The sequence below is a fragment of the Agelaius tricolor genome, unplaced genomic scaffold, assembly GCF_023055355.1.
Source record: "Agelaius tricolor isolate 1412-34295 unplaced genomic scaffold, bAgeTri1.0.p SCAF_5, whole genome shotgun sequence".
Lineage (NCBI taxonomy): Eukaryota > Metazoa > Chordata > Aves > Passeriformes > Icteridae > Agelaius > Agelaius tricolor.
This window is the reverse complement of record NW_027269265.1, coordinates 47,609,840-47,625,067: the sequence shown is the minus strand read 5'-3', so window position 1 is coordinate 47,625,067 and position 15,228 is coordinate 47,609,840. Positions and strand designations below refer to the sequence as shown.

General features: G+C 39.5%; 1 protein-coding gene across 1 annotated transcript in view; it reads right to left on the bottom strand.

The window, feature by feature from the left end:
* KCNQ1 (potassium voltage-gated channel subfamily Q member 1) overlaps positions 1-15,228 on the bottom strand; it is a 330,494-nt gene that overhangs the window by 287,239 nt on the left and 28,027 nt on the right. Inside the window, exon 2 of the mRNA XM_071427757.1 lies at positions 2,336-2,426. Within this exon, the coding sequence (XP_071283858.1) occupies positions 2,336-2,426 (91 nt within the window). The remainder of the gene's footprint in view (positions 1-2,335; positions 2,427-15,228) is intronic.

Genomic DNA, 15,228 nt, shown 5'->3' with positions numbered 1-15,228 from the left:
TTGCTGGTACTCTGCTGCTCCTTTGAGCTCTGTCTCATTTAGTATTATTTTGTCAATCAAATTGCTTGCCTTCCTTTGCTCACCTACAATGACAATTTTACCTACTTGAATTGTCTGGCTCCAAATAAAGATCATTACTGTCAAATAATCAAAAATCCTTCTACAGACACAATAAAGAAATTAATTCCTACTGCAGAGCAGTAGAAAGGGTGCTCTCCTAAGCTTTCATTTCTCCTTACAGCATCATTTGGAAGCTTGCACACTGTCTTTTCCAGTTTTGTGCCTTAATCCCTACATGCAGTTACACTTGATTGAACTTCCTTCTTTCCATTTTGCAGTCGCTCTTCAACCAGCCCTCTGTGATTAAATCTCCCCCTAAGAACTCAGTTACATCTACTTTTGACAACTTGTAGAAAGTAAACAAAAGTAAAACAACTTCTTTGACTTTAAGGCAGTTGACTACCTTAAAATCTCTTAAGGAACAGGAGAATAGGAAATTTCACAGGGTAGATAGATGCCAACAGGAGTGAGATTCTGACATTTGTGTTTGTGTTTCAAGATGCCACAACCCCTTGGAAAGTCCCACTGAAACTGGATAGAGCAGAGAGCACACTAGCCCATCTACTGCTTTGGATGGATGGCTCCCCATAATCCCCACAGGTTTCATGAAAGTTAGCACAGTTAATCCTTTAAGAAAACAGCATCAGCCTCTGCCAATACTGAACAAACAGACAACTGCTCATTTCCCGTGCAACCCATGCCAGCAGGATTTCAATTTTAGAAATTAAACACAGTTTTTCTCACTATGCAGAACAGGAACACTGATACATCATTCACCAATTCCCTTATTGCTTAGAGAGGATGATAACACAGAACAGCAGAAATACACAATACTGGACATGCCACACTCTGTGTGTAATCCTGAATGCTTTGCATGCACCTCACACTGCCAGGTACAGACAACACACACTGAACAAACCAAAACAAGCTCCATGATTTCACAGGGTGGGGGCAGAGAATGAAACCTTGCTAGTGATGTTGTCACTAGAAGTTGTTTCACTGAGACAACACACATGTCAAATATTATGATATATTGCAAAGGTGACTGAGACATTACCAGGAGTTAAATTCACCACAGACATTGGCAGAAGTTATGGACAAAAAACCCTACTAGTTATAGAGTAAAAAAACCCAAAACAAATTAAATCTGTACAAAAGAGAAAATGCCGAACCACCAAAAAAATTGTACTGAATGCAGAAATAAAGGTGTGGATGCTCTTAGCTGGCACTAGTTCTGTTACACCTAGGAGTTCAAATATCTTACTAGTTCAAAATAATATGCAGGAATGAAAGCATTTAATGCAGATTGACACTAAATTTAATATGCTATATTCTTATTCTTACAGCATTCATATTAGGTATAGAACCTTGGCATATTTAATAGATAAATAGACAAAAATTATTAGCATTTATGGGGGTCTTAAGTGAACCTTTTCATGTGAATAGTGGTAATACACTTAATGATATTACTGAAGCATTCCTACAATACCTGTTTTGAACAAACATTTAAATTGCTCATTAGCATTTTCTCAATGAAGTGACAGCGTTTCCAGCAGTTAAATAATAGTCATTTATTTATAAACAATGGTTATTTATTTATAAAGAAGAAATCAATGATTTAGCAGGGACTATCCCACTAGTGAGGTACAACAAATTCATTAAAAGTTTGGATGTTTAAAATCATGCCTCTCCAACCTCAAAACTAAGGCTCTTCAATGAAACCTAGGCTGGCAGGACACAATCACTGCTGAGGCATTTGTTGATACATCTATGCTGCAGCACTGGTGTACTATAACCATGGTGACTGTGTTTTCTCTACTGAAGGGAAAGAGCATAAGACAGGTAGAGCAAGTTCTCTTAAAGTCAATGGATGTGAGTTTTCCACTTTTGAAACAAAGCTGGATATGACATCAACCAAATGAAAGGACATCCACTTAGTTTTTTTTCCCCTGCTGTGGCCAGGTATCTGCAGAATGGCTGAAAAAAGTATTAACCCAAGCAAAAGGAGGGATCAAGCTTAATTAGAATAACTGTATGTGTTGGACACACCACAGGTGTCCTCAGTATAGGCCACAGAGGGTACACCACCTCATTTTTGGGTTACCATGACTTTCAGAATTTCTGTAGTTTGCAGATTCATTATGGAAAAGCAGAAAAGTCTCTTGTCAATTAAACCACAAGGAGCATTTTGTTTGATATGGTGTTAGCTCAGGAGATCAGAATTTGTACATTGAGAACAAACACACATCAATCACATTAATGTCCATGTACATACCATCCAAAATAATGTCCCTGTAGCAAGAGCTGCATACTGCTCAATTGTAGAAAGCACGCTGAAGATAAGGCATATCAGCACAATAAGGAAGCTGCAAATGAAAAGAAATTAAACAATTAAAATAATGTAATGCAGTGTAATAACCTATGGGGAGAATAGATAATTATGCCATCACAAATCATCTGTTTACAGTGAAATGTCATTGGTATTTGATTATCCCTAAACACAGCTGGTAAGTGTTGCATGATCCTGCTTCCTGTGGGATAGTTTATTTCTCTTCAGACACTGAGGTTTGGGGTTGGACATTATCAAATGAAACCATATGGTAAAACTAGTTTTAGCCTACCTCCAAGATTTGCTGTTTCCTTGCCCTTCATGGAAAGAGCATTCCTTGCTCTTTCCTATTTTGAGGACTACTTTGGCTGAATCACCACACAACCCCCAAGCATGTTTCAAATATTTGCCTTTTTGCTGATCCAAAGCCCAATAAACTGGGGAAAAAAACAAACCATAGCTAAGCCAAAGTTTAATAGGCTGTGCTATACTGTCTTTTATAATTGATCCCTAAAAGACCCCAAATACATAAAGTCTGACATTTGGCATTTGAAACACAACCTAGATCTGATTCCACCTAATTCCAAACCCCTGCCATGGGCAGTCACCTCTCCCTAAACCAGGTTGATCAGAGCCCCACACAGGCTGGCCTTGAACAGTTCCAGGGATAGGGGCTGACACATTTGTCCTTAGGGAGGGGGTCCTGGTTTCCAACATAAGATCTGGGACAGCCAGGGAAACAGCCCAGCTGTCTGCAACCTCCCAGAAATCCTCTTCCCCCTGCAGCCTCTGCCTCCAAAGCCCTTCCCTGAGCAGCTTCAGCTGCCCCCATCCCACAGCACTGCTGCTTCCCCTAAAGGATGTACCACCCCTAGGGAAAAACCATGTAGCACCCAGACTGGATGCTAGCCACTACACACTAGCCATAGGCAGCTTCCACTTCCCAAAGGACTGCGTGTTTCTTTGAAAAATACAACCTGAGCAACCAGCAAGACTGAAAGCATCCATTTGTTAAACATGTTAGTTGTTAGGGCTATTTCTCACAATTCTCTTGAGACAAGCAATACCAATCCTTTGTGCTCAACTGAAAGATGCTGCAAAATCCAATAACTAAATCATCCATCCTGTTAGGCATCTCTAAAACAGCTAACCATCTTTTAACTCAAAAAAAACACCCCACAACAAAAGAGAATCGACATCATGAATAAAACTGAACTCAAGTATTAAACCAGGACATAAGATTGGCATAGCTCAGCTGAAGTCACCCAGAGCCTCTGCCTTTATTCATAGAAGTGAGCACTTCTTTGGGTAAATCTTTTGAAAGACCAAGCACTCAAGAAAACAAAACAGTGTTAAGGCTGACATAGCCTATGATTGCTTCATGATAAAGTGTATGCAAGTCCAAAGCACACACAAAAAATGATGCCAGAATCACAGAATCATTAAGGTTGGAAAAGACCTCAGACCAAGCCTGACCTTTGAGATTACTGAGTCCAGCCTTTGAGACTGCGCTACCAAATAATGGAGATCAAGTTGGTAGCTGATTAGGCTCAAAAATCAAATAGATAATGAAACTAATAGGACAGATTATCACATATCAGTACAAGTACCCAAATAAAAATATACTTTACCTAAGCAAAATATAAGTATGTGAGTGTTTGATTTATCTCTAGACTCTTTTCATTTTACCCTGTATCTCTGCCTTTGGGCATTCTTAAGCACAAGTAAGCTGTGCAGACAAGGCAGGAGAATCAAAGGTGAGTCAGTCATTTGAAACATAAAATAAATGTTCCCTAAGTATCCAGCCCTTCTGTCTGCAATATTCCCACAATTGCTTAAGAGCAATACACATGACAAGGTGAACATAAATGGAGTCAGTTGCACAGAGACAGCTGAGGCTCTCTGGATCTGGAGTCCAGCACACATAGAATTAGCAGTTCAAAGCAAACAATGAGCTGCAAGGGATGGGCAGCACCACTTCACATTTACTATACCCCTTAGTAGCAGTAGACACGTTAGAATGTCTAACTCAGCCAGCACAAGAAACCACAAGGGGGCAACCAAAGCAAAGACTAACCCATTCCTGTCCCGTTCCCAAACAAACACAAACCCCTAACAAGCATTACAGTTGAAAGCTCATGTGCCGAAATGACGGAAAGATAAGTTTAGGGTCAATCGTTTGCCAAATCTCTTTGCTTGTTCCTATTAGAGAAATTGATGGCTCAAGTAAGAATTGCATCAAGTGCCACTCACCCCCACCACCTGCCTACTTTTATGGCTTTTCATGCACATGGACCCATTTCAGTCTTATTAATTTATTTTTTTTTTTCACCCCCAGAGAAGCTCTTACAATTCACTGCAGACTCTTTCCAGGCTGATGCATGAAACACCTTCATAACCACAAATACACATTATGCCAAGCAAAACAAAGATTTTGGTCAGGTACTGCTGCTTCATGTCTGCTCCTCTGGCACAGGAGAGATGACACCCACAAGGTGCCAGCACAGCAGCACAGCTGAGCTACTCACCCTGTTACACTGGCATTGCTATTTGGCTTAGATCAATTGCACATAAGGAAAAGAAGGTGCAAAATTAAGACATTAAACAAACACACATAGTGTTCTCCTCCCGTGGCATGAGCCTACTGTTTGTTGCCTTCCAAAACTCAGCTTTGTTTTTGTTTAGTGGCTCCCTTCTCCACCTCTGAAGCATAAGAAGGGAGAGAGGCACCAGTAAAATAGAAGACAGGAAGTTTGGCACTTTTTCTCCTTTCTCTTTTTTGACAGTTATGTCCTCTTTCTTCAGTCAGAAGTGGAACACAGATCCCCAGTTACTGCCTAGGCAGCAGACAAGTCCACAGGAGTTAGTCACAAACAACAGTGGCAGGGACAGACTCTGCCTGAAACTTGAATTTGCTTATGCAAAAATCGTCCTGGAGCAATTTAACTGGCCAGCCTCAGAAAAGCAAACATTACAATTTTCATAAAATAACCTTATCACTTTATTGTGATTGCTATTACTACATATTAAAAAAAAAAAAAAAAAGGAAAGAAAAAACACTTGTCTTGATACAGATGCTAAACATGTAAACTCTTCATCCAACCAGTAAATATCAGACAAACTAATGGGCAACTAACTCCACTATGGCATAATTTTTTCAATATACATTTTTCCTCCAAAGGAGAGACAGACAACATTAGCAATTTCTTAAAATCTAGCACTCTTAACAGTCAGACAGGGCTTCATCTCTTGCAAACCACGAGTTTTATCTCCTGAAACCCTTTGCTTGTTTGCCCTCTATGCACAAATGTGACCATCTTCAAGAAAGGAAGCAGAGTGATGAGTTGAGGCTCTCGTCAGCTCTGATCTCTCTCTGTGATTGTGGGGCCAAGCAAGCACCAGAGATGAGGAGATAGCCTGGGAAGTTTTTCATGCTGTCCCTCCCAGGTTACAAAGCAGCATCTACTTGCATGTAGATAAGTCACATCTACTGCATCAGTAGATGCATTCAAAACAACTCAGCATAACAGTGCTATGGTTTTTTTCAAACCAAGAATTGTGCAAGTGGCTGATCATCTCTGTACTGCCTGATGTAAAACCACATCAGCACTGCTAAAGCAGTGTGGACATGACAAAGCAGCAGATGTTTTCTTTCATGGACTCAGTTTTTGCCAGACCAGCACAAGAGACCTGTGCCCTCTCAGACAGCACTATTTCACTCAGCCAGTTTCTCTGGTTCTCTTTCCAATTCAGTTTCCCATCCCTGGGGGAGCCAGAGCCAGAAGTGGAGCTCTCAGTGTGCAAGAAACAGCCCCAGGGTGCAGCACTGCAGGCACACCTGGAGCTCAGGGACATCCCAAGCCTGTAGCTGGACTTGGGATGTGTCTGTGCCTCACCAGCCTCTGGAGAGAGCAGCATGAACACAGACACTGCTGTATAGAGAGTTACACAAGGCAGTGCCTGCACAGGTGTGCTCATGTAGGTAAACATTTAATAAAAAAGTTCTGTCTTGCTTCATTGTGTCAGTCAGACAGCTTAGGTAATTTTTTGTCTCTAACAGGTTTGAAAAGCTAGAGCATTTCCACAAAACAATCACTCAGCCAACAAGGGAACATGGCCAGCCAGCATACGTGCTTTACTTAGCAATAGATAGGAAATCTATTAAGAGCTGAAGGTAGATTTAATGCTTTATGACTATTTTAGGATATATTTTGACTTACAGACAGACCTATGGCTTTTTCCCTGACCTCAGAGTCAGCTGCAGGAACCTGACACATTATAGGTAGCTATCAGTACTGTGCAGCTTTCAGCCCTGAGCTGCTGAGTTTTTTCTATATTTAACTTTGATTTTTGAATGTCTTTTTTGTGGCTTGAAACAATGTGTAGAATGATCAAAGGAACAATAAACCACTTACTGAGAGATAACAGTGCTCATTTAGTGAATGTCGCAGGTAGGAGAACTGATAAGGGTTTATAAAATATGTCCAGTGATATGACCAGGAACATTTAAAAACACAGTATATGAGACATGCTGGAAGTACTTACTCACCAGATTAATAGTCTCATGTGCATGCAGCTGTTATCATCAAAACCAGCACTAAAATGTGGGTAGATTTCATTCCTTCTTGCAGTGTTTCTTACATACTCACAGTGGGAGTCTTTCCATAAACCAGGAAAATGTTGCCATTAGGCTATAAACTGAGCTGAGACCTTAAATACATTTCATAGATGAGAAGGGACATGCAAAGTTCAGCTCAATTTATATCACCTTGAGCTCTAACCATCCGGGAAGACAGACAGTTTTTCCTTGTTCAATGCCACAAGCTGCCTTAAGTCTGATTTTTCTAACCATTTTTATCCATTACAGCTATGTCTTGAAGATACCCAACTACTGGTGCATACAGCTTATTTTAGCTGGTAACTGCTAGCTGAAAAGCAGTTACCAGCATCTGTGCTTTTTTCTGTTTCGCCTAAAGTCAAGGTGCAGTTCATCCTCTCTGTCTACTGGAGAAAACAACTAAAAAAAAAAAAAAATCTGCAAAAAAAGAAAATGTCTTTAGTATGCTTCTATGTACTTAACATTCTACCTAAACCCTCTTCTTGAATCTGCCTGCCCTTATTTTTACACAAATAGATTTTCTTTGAAGGCACAGTCAGTTACATGCATGATCAGTCATCTACCCTGTAACTCAGGTGTGGTTTTGTTTTGGGGGATTTTGTTAGTTTGTGGATTTTTTACAGACTAATTTTTTTTTTTTTTTTTTGCCATTTAGCTTCTAAGTGTGACACATTTCTTAAGTAAACAATGTAATTTAAAGTTGAACCTCCTCTAAGCATAAAGCCTTACAAGAACTGGAAGGATGACATTGAGAATGAATAACACAAATGAAGTGTGCAGATTGAAATTGGGCAGATTCTTATCTCCATCATCATAATTTGCAAACTATAATGCTCCTGCATATCCAGGTCATGTTAGTTCATTAAAACATATGACAGCATCATTATTTAATCTTTCATCCCCATGGCTTATACCTGCTGACACTTTTCAGACTGTGCACTAAAAGGTCAATGGTGCCAGAAAAGGACATTTTCATGCAGATTTCCAGGTTACAAAGATTGTTATTGCAATGTGGATTTAGATAGGCAACTTCAGCTAAGAGACACATTGAAGACTCTTTCATTTTTTCATACATTCTGCTGTGTTCCATACCAGCAAAGTAACTCCTTACTTAATTTACATCAGGAAAATCCTCATGAAAAGTTTCAACAGCTTTTTACTATTACAAGTCAACATAAATCCCTGACCACCCCTCACACTACCACATAGTCATTTCCACAGTAAAAACAAGAAAACATTCAGAACTAACCCATATCAAGTAATTTCTTACTGCAGCAAGGCACCAGGTTTTGTACTTTCACTCAATGTATTTTGGGATTGCTTGAGGGAAAAAAAAAATAAGAAAAGGTAAAAGAAGGGGAACAGGTAGAACTTGTAAAATAAAGGACAGCTGATAATCAAGCAGAAAGAAGTCTATGAACATAAACAGCATTGCTAGAAATCTAATACAGGATGGCAATTTGTTTTATGGGATCATCAAGGTATAGTGTCAAATACAAATACCAACCAGTACTTTTAAAGCTGAGAAACCCAGGGATGATTTTTTTAAAAAAGAAACAGGATTTCACAAGGCAGAGCAAACTTTAATCTTAATGAAATTCACTCAAGTAAACACCCCATACGTGTAGGCCTCATGCTGAACCCTTTAGCCAGTCTGAACTGAATACTTAAAGAACACTAACTCTGTCATGACTATGAGAGCACAGTGCCAGGCTACTGACAGAAAGCTAAATAAGCATTTAATTATCCAGCTGGTGGACACCAGAGGTCCTTCATCACTTATTCAATTAACAAAAAAAAAATTTGTAAGAGAATGGTTGGGCAAAGGTACGTGGTTAGAAAGAAGCAGCCCTGTACTCAATTCCTCTTTGCCCATACCTTAAGCCAACTTTAACACTCCTAATTATGCATTAATTTTATTAACTGCAGTAGCTGTTAATGCATTAGCATGAAAAAAAGAGAAAAATCACTGTAGCAAGGAGTTAAGAGACCTGCAATCTACACAAACCATACCCGAAGATGAAGCAAGTTTAAAAAAGAATAAACACATAGAAAGTACTTTAGTGCCAATAATTAAAAAAAAAAAAAAAAAAAAAAAAAGTAGGGGTTTACGTCTCTGTCCATGCAGGCTATTTGAATGGTTTTCCTCTCAGGATTTGTCATCTCTTCTTCTGTTTTGTTTTTGAGGCAGGGGAAGGAAGGAGGGGCACAGCCCCTCCCCAGCCTCTGTGTGGCAGGAGGATGCCCAGCAGAAGGGGACGTACACTCACGTTCCTGCAGAGAAGCATGACTCCCTCCAGGAGCTGCCTACAGCAGTTTCCTGCCCAACACACGCTTCCTCTCTGCTATGTCCAACACAGGTCAAGCCTGTTGACAGGTCACTGTTCTCAGCTGTCACTTACCATCAAAAACCCCTCCAAAGACAGAGTGCGAATGCTCTGTTTGTCTTAGCTTAGCTCTATCAGATGGAGCTTCCTGTTAATATGTATTTGTTCCAACTCCTAAGGAAAAGTAGAGTTGGTGCTTCCTGAAGGAAACAATGGCATAATTTTTAACCAGCTCCATGACTCCTTGTCAAAGAAATGCTGTCTTCTGGCTCCCATGCAGGAAAGCAGATTTATTGCACAAGAAAGATCACATACAATGCAGGGTTGTCTGATACTAGAAAAAACAGGTTAACTATCCAGCTAAATAGGCAAGGCTTCTATCACACTTACCTGGCTCTTCTGGGAGGTTAAAGTCTGTAAAAATGATTTAAGTTACGGGCAGTGTACCAAAGCACAAAGCACACAATGAATCAAAAGTCATGTAGGATACAACACCAGAATTATTGCAGGAAAGGCCTGTGAGGGCTTGGCAAAGGGTATGATTGCAGTAGAAATGCAAACCAGACGTCAAGATGCTTCAAGAGGAAAGGTTAACTACTCACAAAAAGCATGTTATTGCATCCTGCTAGGAGGTGTTGGTTCCTTTGAGAACAGCCATGGATTAACAGGAAAAAGATGATAGGTACTGAGTAAGAAAGTGGAAAATGAATATGCTACATCTAAAAGGAGTGCATGACCAAGAGATGTGAACCACTGGACTGCAGAACATTTATCAGCCCTCCCCAGATAGTTCACAATAAGCTTTCAATGTGCTCATCATTAATATGAAACCCCAACATAGGAACACAACAACCACGGAAGGGGTGAGTTCACATGTGCAGTAAGGGCATCACCCAACACTAGAAATCAAGAGAGTTTTTGCAGTTTTCTTTACATCAGGCTTAATAAGAGGAAATGTGTCATTTTTCATGAGCCAGTTCTGGAGACATGTTCTTTTAACAGAGGAGAAGAAAAATGTTCTAGAAACTGAGTGCCACAATACAAGTAAAACTTGCTTTGTAGTTGGAGTTGTATACAGTTGGTCTGAGCCCTCACTACACCACTATCCCACTTTTCTTGTGACAGTGGATTTAAAGCAGCAGAGTTTAAATTATTTACTATCCAAACACTAAAAGAAAATTACTATAAGTTCTTGGACTATAAAACAGAGCTTCTGAAAAATTGGCAAGACTAGACTATTCCTCTGCTTTGCTGTTGTCAAACCTAAATGAAATAAATCTTTCTAAATAAAATACTCTTTTTTAAAAATAAAGAATTTTAATAATTGCTTTCCTTAAATACATAATATTTCTTTAAACAAGTAACAATATTTACTTCCAATTGTCTCTCTTGTTTGGGCTGGCTGAACACTATTTTCTGGCTTCATCTGACAAAGCAATTCAAGAGTTCTATGTACTACCTGGTTTTTTGGTCTTTGGTTTGGTTTTTTTCCCCCTTTTTTTTTATTTTCACCCCAGTAGCACTGCTACAAAATCACTTTGCCTCCCCCATTAAAGATCAGAGAACATTGAATCATGACTTCTAGAGCACATATATCTTATAATGCTGCAGAAAACTGGACTTGGTCAGCTTTTCAGCTCACAGACATCTTCCTTTGGGAGCAGCTTCTGGACACTGCAGGGAGCCAAGTAAGTATCCTGCCCCAAAGAAGCAAAACAAGGCAGAAGAAAGGAAACATTGCCTCCACACCAAAGGAGAAAAGCACTATGCCACAATCCTGTACAGCTGATGTAGCAGTGCACAAAAAGTTGGAGGCTAATTGTATGGTAAGTGAATAAGGGCTGTGGTTTTAAACGTTCCATAAAGAAATACCCACATTTCTAGCTCTCTAAAAACCTTCTCCAGAAGCAATATTGATATTTTTGACAGCATCCTTAGTTCTTCAATTGTGAAACAGTGAAAGGGCCTAAAAATCAACAGATAGATAAATATACAAATGGGGAAGAAGCAATCGTACCTTGACCTGGACAGATACTTAATGTGCTTTATTGCAAATGCCACACAAGTGATACCAGACCTGAGCAACTGGCCTACCTCCTCACCTGATCCCCCCCAAATGACTTTTCAAGCTCCTTTCTGCTAAAACCAGTGTGCCTGAAAGGCACTTTCATCAGTGCTGGCCAGTAAGATGAAGACCGTGAGAAAGATCTGAAGCTGGGATAAGTGCTCTCACCAGGGTTTCCATTATGACCCTCTGCTTTAATTATTTAAAGGTATAGCTGACAGATGCTTTCACAGAAATCAGCCTTGTCATCATCCTTTGAGCTTCTCCGCATTCAGCTCTCAGCCGCACTTCTCTAGGGGCTCTGGGGGCAGAAACACAGCACCCTTCATGTGTTACAGCCCAGGAACAAGGAAGAGAAACTGCATGACAGGTTAACTTTGCTAAGGTGAAAGCAAAGGAACTCAGCAAACAGAGGTTATTTCCATTTCCAGGGGACACAAGGTATTTGCTGAGGGGAAGACGTGACGTCTAAAAGCTACAGCAACTTGACTTCTCAGTTTGCTTTAAGCATGATGGAAAGTTCAAGTGTCCCTGGAAGAAAGGAATCAAGAGGGTCTAGAAAGCCACAGGCAGCTTTTAATTTATGGTGAGAGAGCCTTTCTGTAAATACAAAAATCTCTATCAATACATGCCATGGAATACAGGAATGCTCAGTACTCCATTTCCTCAAAAAAGACTATACAGATTAAACTTCCAAAGTGAAATCCACACTGTGCTTAAAGAGCTTTAGCTTTGTACCCTCAGCACACAATAGACAGTTTTTCAGGCTGAAAATTATGAGGATAATTATTTCTATTATTCCAACAGTCAAGCTGGCTGTTAGTGGAAATTCTAATTGTCTAAAGGCTAAAAAAATTCTGCTGTATCATTTGAACTCACCTGCCCTGAATTAAACGAGGTAACATTAAGAGAAAATGGCTCAAGAAAGTTATAATCTGTTCTGAGGCCTGTATCCAAGAGGCATTTCAAGGTGGTTTAGAGTCCAAAACACTTACGTTTCAAAATGGGACTTCAAACTTGAACTCTCAATGAGCAAAGAAGTTCCTTTGGAAGAGAAGTTAAGATGAAGTAATAAAAGATGTTAGATGCTTCAAACCTTACAGGAAGGGCTCTTAATCAGGAATACAGTGACTCTATGTAACATGAAAAAAAAAAAGCAATCAACTACTAATTGGACAACCAACTCTGCTGTGAGTAACAGCCCCCAGCTGCCACATATGCACTTTACTTTTCACCTGCCCACACACTTCCAACTCTAAAAGCCAGAGCGCATTCTGGGAATTCTAAACATTTCTGGGAGTAGTCTTTTGATGCTGCAGGAAAAAGAAACCCTATTTACCTTGTAGTGAAATCTCAGATTCTGCCAGGTAACCTCCAGAACAAAGACGTCTCAAAACTCATTGGTGAAAAAGACCTGAGAGATGGTAACATCTTGTGGCACACCTGAAGGCCACAGCCTTGGGAGGGGAAAGCTACCATAGTATCATAATTCTGATATGTCACTGCAGGGCAGCATGAGGAAGCAAAAGCCCTGTGCCTGAGAGCACACCCAGTGTGTAATTCCAGTGTTAATACAGATCTAAAATCACTTATATTACAGCTTTTACTGGGGCATTCAAACTATACCTAGCAAGTCCTTGCTAACAGCATGCAAGACATTTCTGAAAACAGTGGTAGAAGTCAGAAAGAGGCAAAACAATTGTTTTGCACATTGACTTGAATAATAAATGAAATTCCAGTTAATTGTTAACATTGCAAGGCCCAACATTACATGTAAAAAGCTTGAATATTAAGTAGTTTCAATTGCATAGAGGAAAGCACGCAGTATATCATTAAGATATCAAAACTACTAAATTACACAAATTTTGGACTCACAAGAATTCCAGAATCCTATCTCCTTTAGGCTTTATAAATAGCAGAAAAAATTAGGGCATTAAACCATAATACATATATTTTCTGTATATTTCCCTTTCTAAAGTGCCAATATTTCCATGTGTATATTTAGTTTTCTATGTGGCGCTGTACAATAACTAATAATAAAGATAAATTTTTAACACATAAAGCTGAGTACAAGGAAGCAAGACTTGATGAAAAGCAGACCTGGAAGGGTTCTCTTCTGGAAGTGATCATTTCATGGCTAAACTACCAGGAAATATCAAACGATGACTTTCTGTCGAAGTTCAGTGCCCTTGAGATTAAGCTGCCATTTCAAGTGTACGTTTCGAATGTGCCTGAAACGCATTGATATGATCTGCCAACATATTAATATCCATCCCAGTAACACATGACCTCATGGCAAAATTATGCTCCAAGATACTACTCTTGGCCCTGAACCACCAGCCATTTTAAAGGAGTATTGACAACAATTCCAGCAGTATCCAAAACCCTAAGGGATCCATGGGGTCAAGTTCAGGCACCTCTGTGGCACTGCACTAATGTGTGTCACTCCACACACAGATGTGCTGCCAACCATGATGTTCAATAAGAAACTCTCTGGTAGTCCTTTGTTTCTTGGGTTCTACTAACTCCAGCAGCTGACTTTTCAGCCATGGGAATTCATTGTTTAGAATCCTGTAAAGATTCTGGTAGCACTGCACAGAGAGAGAAAATGCAGAGCTCAAAGATGCAGAGAGAAACCACCATAGAATCACCCACCAAAAATACCGATTTCTGCTTTGCTTTTTAAAAAACAAGGATTTCCATAGTTATAACAAAGGCAGCCTAAAATTTGGAAGGCACTTCTGACAGTGCATCATAGTTAAACCATTACACTTCCCATGCATCAAATCATCCATAAAATCCTTCAATGTAAGGAACAGATTTGCAGGTGTGTTCCTCATCCAGGAACACAGCCATTATTCTTATGAATAAATTTTTAACTTAAAGCACTGATCCCTTTTGAACATGTAGTTCAAGTTACAGATACCAATTGTTTCTGACCAATCAATCCCTAGCAAATTTATTAACTACAAAGTTAGTCAAGTGGAAGATTCAGGATCCCTATTCTATGCTAACTGAAAAATTTCACAATAACTAAAAACAGGCAAAAACTGTGATATGGAGGACACACTAGTCACCTTGCAAGTCACGAGACAAATGAAAGAAAATTACAAAAGATAAAAGTAGTTTACCTCCCTTTTGAAACTGCAACTTTAAATAAATATTTACTTCTTATTTCCAAATTATTCTAGAAACAAGCTTGCACAGATTAAAACACAACTTCATTTTTATTAGAATTTTTTTCAGAGCAGGCTAAGTCCTATGGAGTTCAGAATTTCAGGCCTGGCCATTAAGACTTTTTATTTAAAAAAAAAAAGTCCTCAGGACTGATTTGAGACAGAGGGGGTCAGAGGGGTCATTCTGTCTGTTTATCAGTGTTAAAACCCTATCTGCAATGATCAATATTGTTTTTAAAGATGCAAAGCACTGAGGAACACCAAAGTCATCAGTGGAGCACAAGGCTGAAGGACACAGTTTGATTAGAGCCATTATTGAAATGGCACCTGTGCCATTGGAGAATGCTTTTCTCTGCAGTTTCACCTTCGTCAGTACAAACAAAAGCATTGTTCTACTTGGAAAGTCTTTGGCAGCAGAATGGGGAAAATAACAAATTATCTCTAATGCGCATAGCACATAACATTTGTTTCATAATCTGATGGAGCAAATTAATTTCTTGACCAGCTGACAGGATATGCTTAATTAAAAGGGGAAAAAAAAATGTGTGGAAGGGAGCTTTCTTAATCTTTGTACTCTTTTTTTCGTTCTCCAAGGAATTGCTGTGCAGATTCCTGCTCCACACAGTCTGTGTGTGATTTTCACCTGAAACAAC